The sequence below is a fragment of the Heloderma suspectum genome, chromosome 2 (genome assembly GCF_057233095.1).
Source record: "Heloderma suspectum isolate Gila_16-S chromosome 2, 16-S_ref, whole genome shotgun sequence".
NCBI lineage: Eukaryota > Metazoa > Chordata > Lepidosauria > Squamata > Helodermatidae > Heloderma > Heloderma suspectum.
In genome coordinates, this window is record NC_139459.1 from 22,291,263 (window position 1) to 22,309,678 (window position 18,416).

General features: G+C 40.3%; 1 protein-coding gene across 7 annotated transcripts in view; it reads left to right on the forward strand.

Moving 5' to 3' along the window:
• WDR7 (WD repeat domain 7) overlaps window positions 1-18,416 on the forward strand; it is a 307,789-nt gene that overhangs the window by 193,221 nt on the left and 96,152 nt on the right. For all 7 annotated transcript variants that reach the window (XM_084832958.1, XM_084832957.1, XM_084832964.1 and 4 more), the window contains one exon: window positions 6,901-7,087. In XM_084832958.1, coding sequence (XP_084689084.1) covers window positions 6,901-7,087 — 187 coding nt within the window. The remainder of the gene's footprint in view (window positions 1-6,900; window positions 7,088-18,416) is intronic.

An 18,416-nucleotide genomic window follows, 5' to 3' on the forward strand; every position in this document is an offset into this window, starting at 1 on the left:
AGAAGATATTTTCAGACTTATTAAAAATAGTTTAGGCCTTCCAAAGTGTAATTTAGACAAATGAACTGGCTGACGTGAGGCCAACCAGTTAACTGTAGAAAGGGAAGAGTGGAAAAATGAAGGGCTGTGTTGGGTGACAAGTGCTCTAAAGCAGACCTAGGCTGACTTCAGTCTTGAGTGGTCTTTTCATTTTTAACTAGATTTCTTATGGTCCACTGGCTTGGCTTTACTGAATCAATTGTGCATACTTGGGATCTCTTAACTGTTAAGGCCTATCTAACCTATTTTAAGTAATCCTGATTGTGCACTTTTGCTTAAGGACATAACTACATTGCAGGATCAGATGAAGGCCCACATGAGTTCATCATTCTTTGCAAAAACTTTAGCAACCAGCAGGCACTAGGTAGTTCACTGGAAACTGGCCCTGCCCTGGCCCACCAGTTGATGGCATAGTCTACCTTCTACCCAACCCTGCTGTAATGAATTAACAACAAAATAGGAGCTAAATCTCTCAAAATAGTAGGCACTTTATTGGTGATGACTGGGAATATTAGATGAACACAAGCAATGTGAGAGTGGCACACAACTGCTGTGTTAGCCTGATAAGCATAGGGAGAGGGGAGTTGATTCCCTTCTCTCCTGCACTAATGTCTCATTCAACATGTACACAAAAACTCTTTTGTTGCAGGATATATATGCCAATATATGCTGGCATATATTTGCAAGCATCTCGGTGGAGGGCAGCAACAAAGTTTCCTTCCTTTATTGCTTGTGCTTTTTCTCCTCCTGTCGCTTTGCTTTGTGAACGTACTGCTGTGAAATGCAAAGTACAAATAAATTCTGTCCCTGAGCTTATCACCAGAGTCTCAGACTAACACAAATGTTCTGCTTCTGAGTTTTCATTTTAAGGGAGGGAACTGCTACCAAGAGGAGAGCCTCAGCGGCCCTCTGCTGTCACAGAGGGAACTGTGGATGCAACAGTTTGTAGTCAGAGTAAAAAAGTAACCTAAGTGTGTGACTGTACAGCATACTCATGGGTCATATCCACGGGGTTAAGTTTTAAAGGCTAGGATATCTTCATTCCACTCTTGAAACATTACTCATTATAATTAAATCTCAGACAGCACTATTCATACAGATTGAGAGCCACTTCTAGTGGTTTCTCAGATGATGTCACCTGCATTTTGTTAAGGAATCATTAAAGATTGTGCATGTATTCTCATTAGAGTCCTGCAGCCTTGCCTGCTCCCCCTTCCTCTGCTCTGAAAGCAGATTGGGGGGGAAATAACATTGTTGAAAAAGCTGCTCTATCAAGGGGTGTGTGTGTGTGTGTGTGTGTGTGTGTAAAATCAGGTTTTGACTAGTGAGAGGCACACACACCCCATCACCCTGGTTTGCCTCAAACTTAAGTTGCTCTTTCCAAGCTTTCTCTGAGAATTCTCAGAAAAAGTCAGGTCTTTCACGGGTATGTGGGGTTGCATTGAGTTAATCGGAGCTTGGAAAAACCAAATCTCAAAGAGTTTGACCCTACTCCTCTCTGACAGTTCCCATATACACACAAGGTTCCTCTTCTGAGAGAGGATGGAACTTGTGATGGGAAGAGATTGCTGCAGATAGTGTTGCCATTTTTTTGGCCTCATCCTTAAGAGTTGCACCTCTTGAATGTGCTCAGAAGCATAATTCCCTACCAGAATGCATGGGATTTGTACTTTTCTCTGCCTCTTGGCCCAATTCATTGAATCATAAGAGATAGAAAACTTCCTGTACAGCCAGCTGAAAATGAAAGTTCTGAACATGCTCAGTACCCAGGCTTTAAGTATAACTGGTTTTTGCAGGGGGAAGAGGGTTTCCTTTAAAAGTAGAAGGACTGGGAGAGAGGGGTAGCTCTTGGCAAATTCATCGTGTACCAGGTCCAAACTTTGGAGTGGGCTTTGGCTCAGGTACTGTGAGTTAGACTTCCAAGTTGAGGAAAATTTGCAAGTGATGCTCTAGAGAATGACAAGTTGGAAGACAGTTCCTCAGAATCAATTCTGAAATAGCCTCTGTCGCTCTTTTGGACACTGTGTGTGCTACAGATTTTGCTTTGATTCGGACACTTATTAGCCCTTGCATGATTGCCCATGGGACTGTGGTCTTTCAGTGGCCACACAATCCAGCTGGGATAATGTAGAGGTGCCAGTTAAATGAACCAACATCCATATGGTCGGTGCAAATGCAGCTGCAGTGGCTGTCCACCCACCAGATTGCAGTGGCTCTCTTCTGAGCTGCTCCTGCTGCTGGTGTACATATTGCAACGGCTTTATCTACACACATGCATGCATGCACGCACGCACACACAGACACACACATGGAGACACTCCAACTTATGCATCTATGCAATCTCAGCTTTGTTTCAAGTATGCTGATGGCCCCATTCACTTTGTGGGCAATGGCATCTGAATTGTGTCACAGAGAAGATTCATGCCATCATTTATGCTCTAAATGGATTTGTGTGCCTTACATCTGGGCTAAGGTCACAAAGTGTCTGGGAGCACATGTAGGGAGAATAGATAAAAGTAAACATGGATTCTTTGTTTTCCCAAATGTGTGGAATTTATATTAATTATAGATTCACAGGATAAAAAGAAACCCTACATTCATATTTAGTATGCTTTTCAAGTTGCTTATTCAGAATGGTCAAACTAAAGCATGTATTTTCATTCAGAGTAGAATTGATGCATATTATTTTCACCCAATGAGCTATCATAATACTGCACATGTTATATAAATTTAAAGAACCCTAGCAAGCCCCATAGTCTTACATTTACAAGATATGCAGGCTTTCTGAACAAGAGGGTTGAATCATCTTCATACACGATCTAGAGGCAGCCATTCCCTCATTTGGCTGCAGCAGAGGGAGAGATGGGAAGCAGAACCACTCCATCAGCTCTACTGAATAATCAGCTCCACTGGACTCTTCATCCCCCTGAACAGTTTCCATTCAAGCTGGTCATTGTAAGAACCTTATAGAATCATAATATCATAGAATAGTAGGGTTGGAAAGGGCCTACAAGGCCATCGAGTCCAACCCCCTGCTCAATGCAGGAATCCAAGTCAGAGCATCCCTGACAGATGGCTGTCCAGCCTGGTCTTGAATGCCTCCAGTGTGGGAGAGCCCACCACCTCCCTAGGTAACTGGTTCCATTGTCGTATTGCTCTAACAGTCAGGAAGTTTTTCCTGATGTTCAGCTGGAATCTGGCTTCCTGTAACTTAAGCCCATTATTCCATGTCCTGCACTCTGGGATGATCAAGAAGAGATCCTGGCCTTCTTCTCTGTGACAACCTTTCAAGTACTTGAAGAGCGCTATCCTATCTCCCCTCAGTCTTCTCTTCTCAAGGATAAACATACCCAGTTCTTTCAGTCTCTCTTCATAGGGCTTTTTTTCCAGTCCTCTGATCATCTTTGTTGCCCTCCTCTGAACCCTCTCCAGTTTGTCTGCATCCTTCTTAAAATGTGGTGCCCAGAACCGGACATAGTACTCCAGATGAGGCCTAACCAGTGCTAAGTAGAGGGGAACTAGTACTTCCCGGGATTTGGAAGCTATGCTTCTATTAATGCAGCCCAAAATAGCATTTGCCTTTTTTCCAGCCACCTCACATTGTTGGCTCGTATTCAGCTTGTGATCTACAACAATTCCAAGATCCTTCTCACTTGTAGTGTGGTTGAGCCACATATCCCCCATCTTGTAACTGTGCATTTGGTTTCTTTTTCCTAGGTACAGAACTTGGCATTTATCCCTATTTAATTTCATTCTGTTGTTTTCTGCCCAGTGCTCCAGTCTGTCAAGATCACTTTGAATTTTGTTTCTGTCTTCCAAAGTATTAGCTATCCCACCCAATTTTGTGTCATCTGCAGATTTGATCAGCATTCCCTGCACCTCCTCCTCCAAATTAATAAAAATGTTGAAGAACACTGGGCCCAGGACTGAGCCCTGTGGTACCCCACTTGTTACCTCTCCCCAGTTTGAGAAGATCCCACTGATAAGCACTCTTTGAGTCCAGTGCTGTAGCCAACTGTGGATCCACCAGATCATTGTTTCATCTAGCCCACTTTGAGCTAGTTTGGTCATCAGGATATCATGGGGCACTTTGTTGAAAGCTTTGCTGAAGTCGAGGTATATGATGTCTACAGCATTCCCACAGTCCACAAGGGTGGTTACTTGATCCAAAAATGAGATCATATTCATATGGCAGGATTTGTTCTTGACAAATCCATGTTGGCTTTGAGTAATCACTGCATTGTTTTCAAGGTACTTCCAGATGGATTGCTTTATCATCTGCTCCAGAATTTTCCCAGGGATTGATGTCAGACTGACTGGTCTGTAGTTCCCAGGTTCCTCCTTTTTACCCTTTTTGAAGATAGGGACAACATTAGCCCTCCTCCAATCATCTGGCACTTCACCTGTTCTCCATGATTTCTCAAAGAGAATAGACAACGGTTCTGAGAGTTCTTCTGCCAGTTCCTTTATTACTCTAGGATGCAGTTCATCTGGCCCTGGAGATTTGAACTCATTCAAAGTAATTAGGTGTTCCTTGACCATATGCCTATCAATCTCAAGCTGCAATCCTGCCCCTGCAGCCTGTTCTTCGCCTTTGCCAGGGGGGTCATAGATCCTATTTTGGGAGAAGACTAAGCCAAAGTAGGAATTGAGCACTTCTGCCTTTTCTTTGTCATCTGTTATCATTTGATCATCCTTATTTAGTAGCTGAACCACCATTTCTTTCCTCTGTCTTTTACTATTCACGTAGCTGAAAAAAGCCTTTTTGTAGCTTTTAGCATGCCTCGCTAACCTCAGCTCGTTCTCAGCTTTAGCCTTCCCGACGCCATCCCTCCAATATGTACTACCTGCCTGTACTCTTCCTTTATGCTTGTCCTTCCTTCCACTCCCTATATGTGTGCTTTTTTGTTTTCAGGTCATCTCTAAGCTTTTTGTGAAGCCACATTGGCTTCTTCTGTTGTCTTCCACCTTTTCTTCTTGTTGGAATTGTTTGTAATTGTGCCTTGAGAATTTCCTTTTTTAAAAGCTCCCACCCATCTTGGACTCCTTTTCTCATTAGAGTCGCTAATACCTTTATACCTTTAACAAGTAGTGCCTGCGTTTGCTTTCCCTCATCTTCCCTTACCATCCCTCTTTCCTTTTGTATGGTGTCTTTTAGATTGTAAGCCTGAGGGCAGAGACTATCTTGTTTGTTATTGATCTTATGTAAGCCAATTTTAGGAGGCTTTTCAGCTAAAGAGTAAGGTAAAAATGCTTTAAATATATATTTATGTTAAAGAATTTAGATTTCAGTTTCCTAGTCTCCAATATACATTGTGTGTGCCCTCTTCCTTATTCTCTCCCATTGTCCAGATCTGCTAGATATGTGGAAGCAAAAGTATATATAGATCCTCTGAAGTCTGACTGAGGAGCTTTTCCCCTGAGTTCTGCTTTAGGCTACAGTGCCTAAATTGGCAGAACCAATTTATACCCACATTCCTCCACCGCAGTTTGGGGAACCAAAAATGTTCTTTTACCACATCCCCCTTCTCATAGTCATGCGAAAAATTGCATATGTATGTGCTCCTAAAGGTTGGTTTTATAGGAGATGGTGCCTCTAGGAGAAATCTGGAACAGTTATGATAGTTTGCATTTATATAGTGCTTTTTCATAGCACTTCACATGCCTATTTCAGTAATCCTAACAACCTTACTGTAAGGTAGGACAGTATTATTATCTCCATATTGAAGATGGGAGAAGTGGTTGAGTCTGAAGTTCATAGCAGATGCAGGATTTGGACTGGTGGATTCCTAGTCTCCTACTCAGTTTCTTAGCCACTGTGCTACAGTAGCTGGTACAGGGAGTGGTTCTCAGAGTTGGTCCGGGGCTTGAGTCCATATAACCGTATAGCATCTGAGAAACTTTTATTCCAGCTGAAATCTGGCCCTCATTGGTCTGCTTAATTTCTTATGTATATTTCTAGTATGTTTAATTCTAATGTTAGAATGAATTTACAAGGGTCTTCTTGGCAAGAACAACATATGGAGCATCATCTTTTTCGGCAAGAAACTGGGAGCACCCTCAACCTTCGCCACATGCTTTCCCTGTCCCAAAGTAGGGATTTTTTTTTCCAATCTTGGGGCAGGGGGAGGAGGGTGGCAATCGAGGCGGACAGGTTATCCCAACCTCATTTCTGCTTGCAATAATTTGAACAGCAGTGCTTGCTTGTGAAAGCACCCATTTTGAATTCTCACAGTACCCTGACTCAGTGATCCATTCTCCAATGAATAGATTTTTTAATGGTGGATACTTACAAGAGCATTTTAAAAAATAATTCAAAGGTGGCCCAAAAGTAGATCAGGATTTACTGGTATATCCGTCTGACTCCCAGTAGTTTAAACAGAGCAAGTAAAAATTCAGGTTAAAAAATATAAATCTCTGCCCTGACTGGCCTTCTGCTTACCACTGTTCTCTCAGCCTCAGGGTTCCTCATTGTAAAATCTCAGTACTAATTGTGGATGCTCTTGACTAGGCCTTCATGAAGCTTTACTGGCCAGTGTGTTTTGTGTAAGCATCCCTTATCACTAGTAACTGAGATATAAATTTGTACTTGTACATATAGGTTATCCAGTGTATGTCTCATGCGGTACAGTGGGGTAACTGTCTGATTCCATAATTTGAGCCACTAATTTGTTTCTGGCTTCAACACTCCCTGAGGCTCCTGTTTTATTCCTGTCTCCAGTTAGTGTACCTCGAGGTTCTAGTAAAAAACCAAGTAAATCCCATAAGCCTGAAGTCTGCCCACACCTGCTATAAATTATAGTAATCCATGTTTGATCTCTCTTCCCTGACTCTGGCTTTATAATGTTTCTTGTGTGGCAGGCAAGGCCTTGACATATCTTCTGCTGCAGCCTCCCAGCCCCAAACTTCCTCCTCACAGCACCATCCGAAGAACTGCCATTGATCTCATAGGACGAGGGTTTACCGTATGGGAACCTTATATGGACGTGTCCGCTGTGTTGATGGGCCTCTTGGAGCTCTGTGCTGATGCTGAGAAGCAACTTGCGAAGTATGTACTTCACCCAATAATTTGATGGGGGAGGTGTTTAATGTGATGGTTTTGGCTGAGAGATCCAATAACACCAATATGCTGTTTATGTGTGGTACCTATTTTACCTGCTAGAGTGTGGGCAAAAAGGATTGGGTTTACCCTGCCTTAGGTGGTTTCCAGAAAACAAGGATGCAAATCCTTTGCAAGTGGTGATAGTTTCTCTTCCAGTGACACATGTTGCCACTGTACTAGGGCATGGGCACTTTCTGCATCCTGCTCTCTGCATCTAACTGTATAATGTGGGTTCATCTGTTGTAGGGAGGTAGATATATTGAAATGTATGTAGAATCCAACCATGAACCACCAGGTTGGTTCAGCTGCATCGTGGTTTATTAGACGTGGAACAAGCCATCTGCCCATGTGCTCCTTCCTTGCCTCTACATCCAGCTTCAGTGAAGATATCCTGGTTTGAAGGGACCATTTAAACTGCAGTTTCCCACTTCAGACATCACAGGAAACTGTGGTTTAAGAAACCATGATACCCTCACCAAAGCTGGGCACGTGGCTGGAGGAAGAAAAGGAATGGGTGAAAAGAGAGGATGGCAGCACACAGTTTATTCCCAGACCAATAAACTATAGTTTATCAGATAGAGACTACTCTGTCTGAACCGAGCCACCGGTTGGACTACATGTTTTTCAAACACTCTCCTCCCTGTAATTCCATGACATATAGTACAGTCAGTGGCTATGTATCTGTATCCTTTCTCTCTTGCCTTACATAGGCTTAGTTTCTCCTCACTTTGTTTTGATGGGATGCCATCATTCTGTGGTTACGAAGAAAACTCTGTGTATGTATTCTCTCTATGAACTGTTTGCTTAGGAAATGGACTTAAGCCTCATTTTAAAAAATGAAAAACGGCAAAAAAAAACCTGGTTCTTTAAAAGAAAAATAGAAATGACCATTTTTTCAAACTGGAACTTGTTTTGGCATCTGCTACTACTGCAGACAATGCTCAGCCTGTTAACTCGCATGAAGTTTTTGTTGATATACTTCAGTGACAGTGAAATAAAATCTGTCTTTTTTTGTCCTAAGCAAGAAAAAAAATCTTTTAAATTGTGATTTAAAATAACATTCATTCTACAGAGAGTCTGTGTGAGTACATGCGTGCTTTTATTTTCTGAAGTGTGCTGTTTAAGCCAGGAAACTGTTCCAGAGTACATCTGCACTGAAAAGAATGAATATATTTTATTAATGAATATACTTCTTCCTTCTTTTTGGAAATCTGCCTTGTTTGCTTTGCTTTTGCTGAGACAAAATTCCATGTATTATTATTATTATTATTATTATTATTATTGCATTTATACCCCGCCTTTTTTCCTCTTGCAAGGAACCCAAGGCGGCTTATATTATCCTCCTCCTCTCCATTTCATCCTCACAACAACAACCCTGTGAGGTGGGTTGGGCTGAGAGTCTGTGACTGGCCCAAAGGCACCCAGTGAGCTTCCATGGCCGAGTGGGGACTAGAACCCGGATCTCCCAGCTCCCAGTCCAACACTCTTGCCACTATACCACACTGGCTCTCTCATGTACTTAAAGGAAGATGCATGAGAGGACTAACAGGATCCTCCACACCGATGTGTACACCAGTCATGCCAGTCATGTGTTTGCCTCAGTGTGACATGTACCTCTATGTGTGCATCTATATGTGTATAGGACGTCTTCCAGATAAATAAGAATCCTGATTTCCAGGTTTCCCACCCACATGGAGGGAGCCCTATATACGTATGTACTTCTATACGTGCATAGGCGCTGTTGACATTGGCGTACATGCAGCCAATGGGGTGTGTGGTACCTGCATGCATCAGTGTTGAGGGAGCATGATTGGAGTGTGCAGTCCCACCAGCCCTTTCATGCATACCCTCTCCATGCGTATAAGACACATGTTGGTACAATAAAAAACAAACCTGAAAATCTAGGTCATTCAAATTCCATACAACAGTTTCCGAAACTGTTAACTTGATGTAACACCCTTGCTGAAGGGAAATGACTCAGTGTACTTCATGACTTTTTAAAATGCATACCACCTTTTTCCTAAAACAAAAACAGGGTTTTGAAATATTTTAATGTAGCCAGATTACTCTGACTACATTAAAATCCACTTGCAGTAATTCTTAAAGTAATGCTATATATGTATGTTTTTAACTTCTTAACACTCTCAAATTAATGCTTATAGTCGCTGTGTGTGTTTTCTTGTCTTGGTTAAAAGGGCAATCGTTTCCAGTTGTTATTTTGACACAAATTTTAAAATATAAATATGGGAGAATTTCTTTAAGTGTGCTCTTCCCAATTCCAGAAATTCAAAAGAATAGAAAGATGGTCGATTAAAATTTTCTTACACTATCTGTATAAACATTTTTAATATCATCTCTTAAGATTTATTGCATGGAAATATGTGAACATAATATATCTGATAAACAGGTGTATCTGATAAATCCTTGGGGGTGGGGGGGCAAGGAACAATCAATATAACATACTTTTTTTAAAAAAAAAGAGCAATATAGTATTTGTTTTCTTTCCCTAAGAGCTTTTCCTCGTAGATGAGATATAAAAATACTGTGTAGTATTAGGATGGTTAACTCCTTTCATTCATAGCTGCTTTTAGCTGCTTCTTACAATGCACGGGGAAAAAATTCTGCACAATTGTGCATGGTTTTATTCTCTTACATAGATATATGTCTGATCTTGAAAAAAGAATTGATAATTGCCCGACTGATCATATTTTCCAAGTGATGAAAAAATCCTTGGTGATTGTTTTGTTGACCAGTTAAAAGTATACTATAACTTGAAAAATCAACAGATTTGGATATTTACTCCTTCCTTAAAAAAAATAAAATTGTTAGATTTTATGATATTAGCCAATCAAAATAACAAAATATAATATCAAAATACAGATTGGCATTAAAAATTACATTCAATTTCAATACAGACATGGTTAATCAGTTAAACTTTTGAAGTTTGATTTAGTTGCTTTTGATTTTAGCTTTTACAAGCAGCTAAAGCATGCCACATCTTTTGTCACTTCTGGATCCATGTCCCCTAATAAAACAGTTTCAACTATCATCAACTATTCAATCTGTTCTATAATCTCAAAAATACTACAACACGAAGTGTAATTTCCTATTGCATTCTTCCTCATTGCCATTTAAAATTATATTGAATGTCTAAGCTTCAGAACCGAGTATTTTTTAGTCTTTGGTGTCCAGGTAATGTCTGTCGTAAATATAAACATCTTTCATTGGATTCTTGTATCATTTGTTTAATACTTGTAGCACATTATGTCATAATGCTAAGTAGTAATAGTAATAGTAGTTTGGATATTAAATATTTCTACCCTGCTAATCAGTGTAGCTTACAAAAAAAGGAAATAATACAATACATAATAGCATATAAAAATAAAACTACGGATTTAAAAGGAACAATCAGTAAACACAAAAGTGATTAAAATCATTTTTTAAATCATGGGTTATATTTTGAGTGAGAAAATGGACAAACTAATATTATCCTCTTGTTCTCCTGCAATGTTAGCATTTTATGTGCCTTGTCTAGAGAAAAAGAGACAATAAAGTCATTTCTGTTACAAGAATGTGGTTTGATCTGTGCACTCCTAGCTCAAAAATTATATTCCAAAGCATGTTCAACATCTGAGAATATAAATGTCATGGACGAGATAATACATGCATATATCAGGAGGATAGTTGAATACTTTGTTCTAAAGCTCTCAAAATAGTTTTTACCGCTCATACTGCTGATTAATTTTACAATGATTTCCATGCATTCACTATATTTATGGAAGGATTGTAAGCAAAAACAGAACAACCTGCATTTCCTACTGCAGCCTTGGAATTGCAGTTGAGCATTTATCACGTACACAAATTTAGGTGTGTCATGACAGAAATCAAGATTTCTTTGTGTGTCCTACGTAATTTTTCCAGCAGACAGACTTGATAACACTTTTTAACATTGCAGATTTAAAGCCTGCAGTGCAGCTATAAGTCTCCAGTAATTCCAGGGGAATTCAAAGTTTTCCATTTAAATTGAGGGGTTTTTTTTCCTGACATACTCATTTCAGAACATATTGCTGATTCTTTTTTCATCTAGATTTTCAATGCATAAAGAGCCCTATGTCTATCTTAGTGGTGGTATGTGGGGCTGGGAATAAACTTACAATAACAAACTCTATTAAAAATTAAAGTGCATGAAAATTTTAATTTTTTATCCTTGCATGCATAGTACTGTGTGTGTGTGTGTTATTAAATTATTCATGTTACATAATTGATATGCATGCCACTTCTATAATTTTGAGAAAAATACGTTTTTTCCAGTTCTCTAATTATGTTAATGTAAGGGTACTTCTGTTCTTGCACTGTGTTATATTTAAAGAAAAACTCGTATTCCATACTGTGCTATTAATGTGGATTACTGCATGGACAACATCTATCTGCACAATAGCCTTCCTTATGTGAAATCACCTAGTCATTGTTCTGAGTCATCAAATGACCTGGATGTTTTTTGTACATTAGGCAGAGATAAATATTGATAATTAGTTTGCAGAGTATTTTCTTGGGTTCAGTGAAACAGGAAATCGGAGTATGATGTGAATGCCAACTTGAAATATTTTAAGTAAAATCTTCTTGTCTCCTTTGTGAGTGGGCATGTGTATGTATGTGTGTGCGTGTACATGCATGCGCTTAAACGCTGCTTTCGTAGAGACCAAGTACAGCTTTTCTGGATGCTATTTTAGGCTTCCTAGTACACCTCTAGCTGTCATAAAGATTAGTATTGCTCTCTGTATACAGAGCTGCTGAATAAATGAATGTATCAGCATGTAGCCTTGAGGAGAGCAATGCAATTTTCATCATGATAAATTGCATAATAAGCAAGAAAGTGTTTGCTTATTAATCCATAACAAGATTTAGATTGAAAACGGCCTGTTACATCCGTGACAGGTACAGTACTGACTGCAGAAGGACTTAAGATGGAAAGAAATGGAGCAACAAAGTGTACAGGGGGTTAAGTGTGCATCTTACCCTCCTGGTGCCCTGCTGAGCTGCCCCTTTTTTGTGCCTGATTTACCGTGCACACAATAACAGCGCACAGCTGCCTCGCTTCTGTCTGTGATGTTAAGCATGGTTTATAAAGGAGCTTTTATGTCAAGCGTGTGGTTCCGGGGGTGGGGTGGGGTGGGGAGGGGAAAAAAATCACTTCACATTTATTGACAAAGGAAAACACATGCAGTGTTTATCTTTTTGTGTGTTCTGTGTGTCTATCTGTGTGTGCATGCACATGTTGAATAAAATACATTTCCAAGCTGTAGAGGACTGGAGAGCTCTGAATTTCTTCTTTACAGATCTAACCCACCTCTCGCTCCCCCTGCCACCATGTCGTCACCCCCACCCCCCACCCCAAGATTAGACTGTAGAAGATGCATTGAGGAGATGCACAGGAGGATTAGGAGTATTTTTCTAGCATTAATTAGGCTTTGATTTCTAGGCTTGGACAGCTGTAGGGATCTTTGTTGCCCATAATTTCCCTCTTTTGAATTATAAACTGCACTTTGATTCAGGTTGCTCTGTACAGTTTGTCTTGCACATTTTGTGTAATTAAGCAGCAGCTTTTAATTTTTTTAAAAAATTAAGGGGTTTCCAGGCTATTCATCAATACCATTTCTTTGTAGCTTCCATCCATTTCAACAGAGCTTGGTGGGAAGAAGTGTCCTTTCCCCATCTTCAGGCTGCAGTAATTGAGGATGGCAAGGAACATGCAAGACTCTGATTGTGTAATATATAAGGAAAATATATCTAAATGCAAGACTGAACCCAGAAGCCAGGGGTGGGCCTAGGATACCAGAGTTCAGATCTCCTAACCGAGGAGTTAATTCAGCGTAGGCTCAGTCCTTCTGAGCTCAGTGGAGTTGCCGCTGTTCCAGATAGGGCTTAAAGGGGGGCGGAAAGGAAAATTCATGATTTTCTTATAAGCAGCAGAAACTTCTGTAAACTGGTTACCAAGCACTAAAATGTTTGTGTATTTTAGTATCTCTAAATTGCTAGCATCAGAAGCACTTAAATGAAATAACAATTATTTTTAAATTCAGATTTTTTTTTCCTACTTATAGCACTAGTTATATCTTATGGGTCAGGATGAGCTTGTGTATGCGTTTGGGGTTGTGTCTATTGTGGAGGGGTGGTTCACCCTTTACCATCCTTACATGACTTTAGGGAAGTCTCCCTTTTAGTCACTATTGTAAGTATGGCTAGGTGGTTACATCTTTTTCAAGTTTTTTTTAAAAAAAATCTTATTCCCTTTAAACATTCTGGCATACCAGTAATCATAGTGGTTATAGGGGAGATTTTTTAAAAGTATGACGTCAGTATGAAAAAGCTAATGGTGTTAAAGGCTGAGATCGCAATCATAGTTGGGTGAGCTTGGAAAAAAAGAAATCTACATTTGAGTCACAGTATGAGTTTGGCCAGGGGATAACTTCAAAATTCACCTGTGATGTTGCCCTGTGCTTCTTTTAAGTAATCTGCCGGGCTCACACAGTCATAGTAACTAAAAGTAGGATTACCCCCTCCCACAAGATCACATAAGCATGAGAAAGATGATAGTGATCTTCAAAAATCCACCCAAGCTGGGAGAGTCTTGAATGGGCAAAGTTGAGCAGAATGTGGAGCACCACCACGGTTTGGTGCGGGAATGAACCACCCATTACCGATCTTTCTTTCCTTTGTTTTGAGAACAGGATTAAAAACAATCTCTCGTACTTTAAATGAAAGCTCTCGTGGCACAAATCTTAAACACCTGTTTTCCAAGAATTGGGTCTGTGTATCCTCTGAATTCATACAGTGCAGTAGGACAAGTCATTCTATTTTCAGTTTCCTTTTGGAAAAGGGGTAAACAATAATGTTCTACTTTGTGGAACAAAAACATATAAAGGTTGCCCTTTCTAAGTTGAAACACAGTTGATGCATGGCAGGCACAAAAGATAGGGCCTTTCTGGTGGTGGCCCATACTTATGGAGTTTTCTCTCTTGGGAGATACATATGGCCTCTACTGTACTGGCTTTACATAGTCCCTGAAAAATGTTTTATTTCAAGCTGCTTTTTAACCTGGCTATCTAAAGGGCAGCCTTTCTTGCTATGAACCTGCCTGGGTATTAAGATCTGCAGGAGAGGGCAACATTACCTGCAGAGGCCCATTTGAAAGGGCATTCCCCTGTGTTGCCCCCAAACTATGGAATGCATTCCCTCCTTAACTACGATTGACCCCCACTGTCTTGGCCTTTAGAAAGGGTATGAAGATGCACCTCTTCAGTGTAGCCTTATAAAGTGTATAGTTGTAATGTTTTAATGTTTTTACTGTTTTTAATGCTTTAAGATTTTATTGTTTTAAATTGTTGCCACCACCCTGATGGCTTTTTAGGAAATGAGGCGGCACATAAATCTTAATAATAAATAAATAATATGTGGTGCTCTGTATATAACTATTGCTGTTTTGATGTTGTAATGTTTTAGTTTGGGATGGTAGTTTTATTGACATGTGATGTATTATGGCTTTAATATAAGCTGCCTTGGGAGGGTTTTGTCCTGAAAGGCAGCATATAATATTTAAGAACTACTAATATCTTTAACTACAAAACGCTAAAATATCCATCCTTACTTTAAATGTGCAAACTAGGCTCATAGTTGGACATTTGCTTCTCCTGCCCCAGTTAAAAGCTACACTTCTGATACACACATATCTCAGTTACTTGTGTTCCTAATACTCTCTGTCTCTCTCTCGCTCTCTCTTCCCCCCCCCTTTCTTTCTTAGTATGTTACACTAGACAACATTTTGTAAAACATGTTTTTCCTTCTTTAAAACTTAGTTTATATCAAAAATTCAGGCAGAGTTTTTAAAATAGAGATTCAGTGTGATATAGTGGGTTGCATTTCAGACTAGAGACTGGGGAGACCCAGGTTCAAATCCCCATTTAGCCAAGAAGCTCACTGGGTAACTTCTGGGCCAATTGCTACCTTTGAGCTTAACCTACCTCACAGGATTGTTGTGAGAATAAAACGGGAGGGGAACCACATACACCGCCTTGAACTCCGTGGAGGAAAGGTGGGATATAAGTGTAATAAAGGAATAAGAAAACGTTTCTAGAGGGAAATACACTTCCCGCATTTCTCATACAGTGCGTTGCTCACACACGCTTTCCTAGGAAATTCCGCCAAGAGACAGAACCTTAGAATTGATGGAAAGTAATGAAATATGCTAGTACTCTTGCTTTCTCCATCGTGGAAATTTAATAATGTTAACACATAGCAACATAGGAAGCTACCGTGTACTGAATCAGACCGTTGGTCCATGTGGCCCAGTATTGTCCACGCCGACTGGCAGTGGCTCTCTAGAATTTCAGGCAGGCGATTTTGCGACCCTACCTGGACATTCTGGGGATTGAACCTGGGACCTCCTGGATGCAAAGCAGGGGCTCTACCACTGAGCTAGGGCTCCTCCTCTTCATGAGATCTTTGTCCAGTGATTCAAATGAATCAGAACAATTGCAAGATCCTCGAATTACAGTCTTATGTAATTATGCTTCTTTATTCCATTGTATGGCCCAAGCTATGAAAAAGATGGAAAAAGCTGTTTAAAATGACTTCGTCTTTGGGGCTGTTAAGAGCTGGGAGAGTAGAGGGGTGCAACAAGCTGCTTCTTTCCTTACTTTTGCTTCCATCTTTCCCAAACGGATTTCCCAAAATGAGATGCCGGATGTTTTCCTACACTTTTTCTTTTAGCCATTGTTTCATGGAAGCATGATTGAGCTATATGCAACAGCAGTAGCCTTCAACTCATTCGGGCACAGGACTCACCTTTAATCCCTCCTTCTTACTGTGCTTTATTGGTTTGGTACCCCACTTTGGGATTATTTATAATGGAAAGTGGGCAATAAATTTTTATAAATGAATAAACCCAAACCTACAGTAGAGGACCCACTTTAATTATTTACCATGTATGTATCATCTTTCTCCTTGTTTTTAAGAGCTAGCAATTGATCAGCTGAAGACAGTTAATGGAAAAGACCTTCAGGTTGGTACCAAAGAGGGAATTTGGCAGGTGCAGCTTGTCAGGCAGGGATGAGAATTTGTAACTGCTGAATTTCTTTCTTCATTACCACAGTAAAGAAACACTATCCTCATTTACTTTTGAACATCACCCATTTCTCTTGCCCCGTTCACACAACAGCCCAGGGTTTTCTTAAACACTGGGTTGTGAATGAAGTGGGATCGAGTCAGTGTGCTGGTTCTCGATGCCCCATCACTCTTGCTGAAGCCTGGTGGAGCTAAACAACTTGGGGTCATCCTGTGCCTGACCCTTTTAATTGAAGATGCCAGGGATTGAACATGTAACCTCTGCTTGCAAAGCAATTGCTTTGCAAGCTGTGCAAAACAATGGCCTCTTCCCAAGAGGAGGGGAGGGACACTGAGTTATGGCCCTTCCCCGAATAAATCATGTTTCTTCTATGATGGCACTTAATACTAATATCAGCAGCATATTATTATTATTATCATTATCCTTACCATTATCATTATTTATTGCAATCTCTGTGTGGAAAAGACTGAAATGCAGGTGCTCTTCATCGTAATGATGTGGAAGAGTAAAATTCCTCAATACAACTATAAGCACAGGGCAGGGGAGGCTGGTGGCTCCTGTGCTGTTGCACTCATATCCTGCTTGTGGGTCTTCTGTCGACAGCTGGTTGGCCACAGTATGCACAGAATGCGGGACTAGATGGACCCTTGGTATGGTCCAGCAGGGCTCTTCTGATGTTCTTATGTCAGTGGGGTGGTGAATCCGCTCTGGGTTTCTGTCAAAACCAGGCAGAACTCTAAAGGAGCTATCCAAGGTGCTGAACCCATTTTGTGAACAGGGTTCAGCACTTTGGATAGGTCCTTTAGAGTTCTGCCCGAAACCCAGGGTGGATTCACTGCTGCACTGACATAGGAGCCACCAGCCTCCACTGGCACAGGGACCAGCCTGATACCTCCTTGTTCATGTTAGCTTTGCATCTGCCTTTATTTTGGTCTGCAATGGCGCAGTTTGCCTGCTCCTTCATGCACGGTTCTTGCTCTGACAGACCAGCTGGCCCAGCTACAGGAGGGGGTTAATCTGTGGCCACATACTAACACTGCAGAGTGTCATTAATGAATTAACAAGGAGCCTGTTGCTTTTCAGAAAAATCCATGCCATGCCCAACAGGAAGAAGAGGAGAGAAAGAGAGAGAACACATACAGATCTTTCTTGGGACAGAAAGTCTTAAAATTTAAGAGCTGTACTAGGGATGCTTTTTGTGTCATATTTTAAAATGGTTGCTTCTTTTCAATGCTCCCCTCAGAAAGTGCACAGCCATAAAATGTTACACGGAGGGTGCTGGAAGAGATGGGAGGAAATTTGAACTCTGGATGGAGATTCCAAAGTTGTATAGCTGGTCTGTGATATAGAGATGTGGATTATAATTTAGGTGCTGCATTTGGGTGAAATCTTTAGACATGTATGCAATGCCCAACAGTGCACCATGCCTTTCAGCAGGGCTGCAACCTGTAATTGACTGAGTCTTTGACTAAAGTTTAAGTTGATTCATTTTGCAATTGGTGGTGCTGAGATTTCACTTGTTTGAGATTTTTTTGGCTCTAGTAATGGGGAACTAAAATGCTAAAGATGTCATTTCTTTCCAATAATAACTGGTGATTTAAAAATAAATGCATTTATAAGTTTTATACTTCAGTGTATCAAAAAGGCATTTTATTTTAAGGTGTTGGTGATATGCAAATTTGTTTAAATGTAATCAATCAGTTGAAAGGCATTTAATTGTTAACAGCCCTATTTAAAATGTTAGCTCCTCATGCAGCCTGATCTTATGCATGTTTACTTGAAATTAAGCCCCATGGAAGTAAATGGATCATCCTGCCAAATAAGAGGGTTGTAGTTGCGCAACCTTGTTAGGTGATGTTCTGAAGGAACTTTCAAAAAAGGAAATCGGCCCACTTTCCCCACATATAAAAGGTCTTAAACTCCAACTCATGCTCCCTCTTTTCTTTATGCCTTTTTTCAGCTTGACCTTTTTAAAATAAAAAAGTTTCTTTCTCTTGATATGTAAATCACACATGAGATTCCTTCCCTCAACAAGTAATTTTTCAAATGTGCTTATCAGATTCCCTTACAGAATTCACTACTAACAATTGAAAGCAGGGTTATGCTAAAGGCTGTCATAAGCAAATGTAAGGTTTGTTTGTTTTTTGTTAAAAG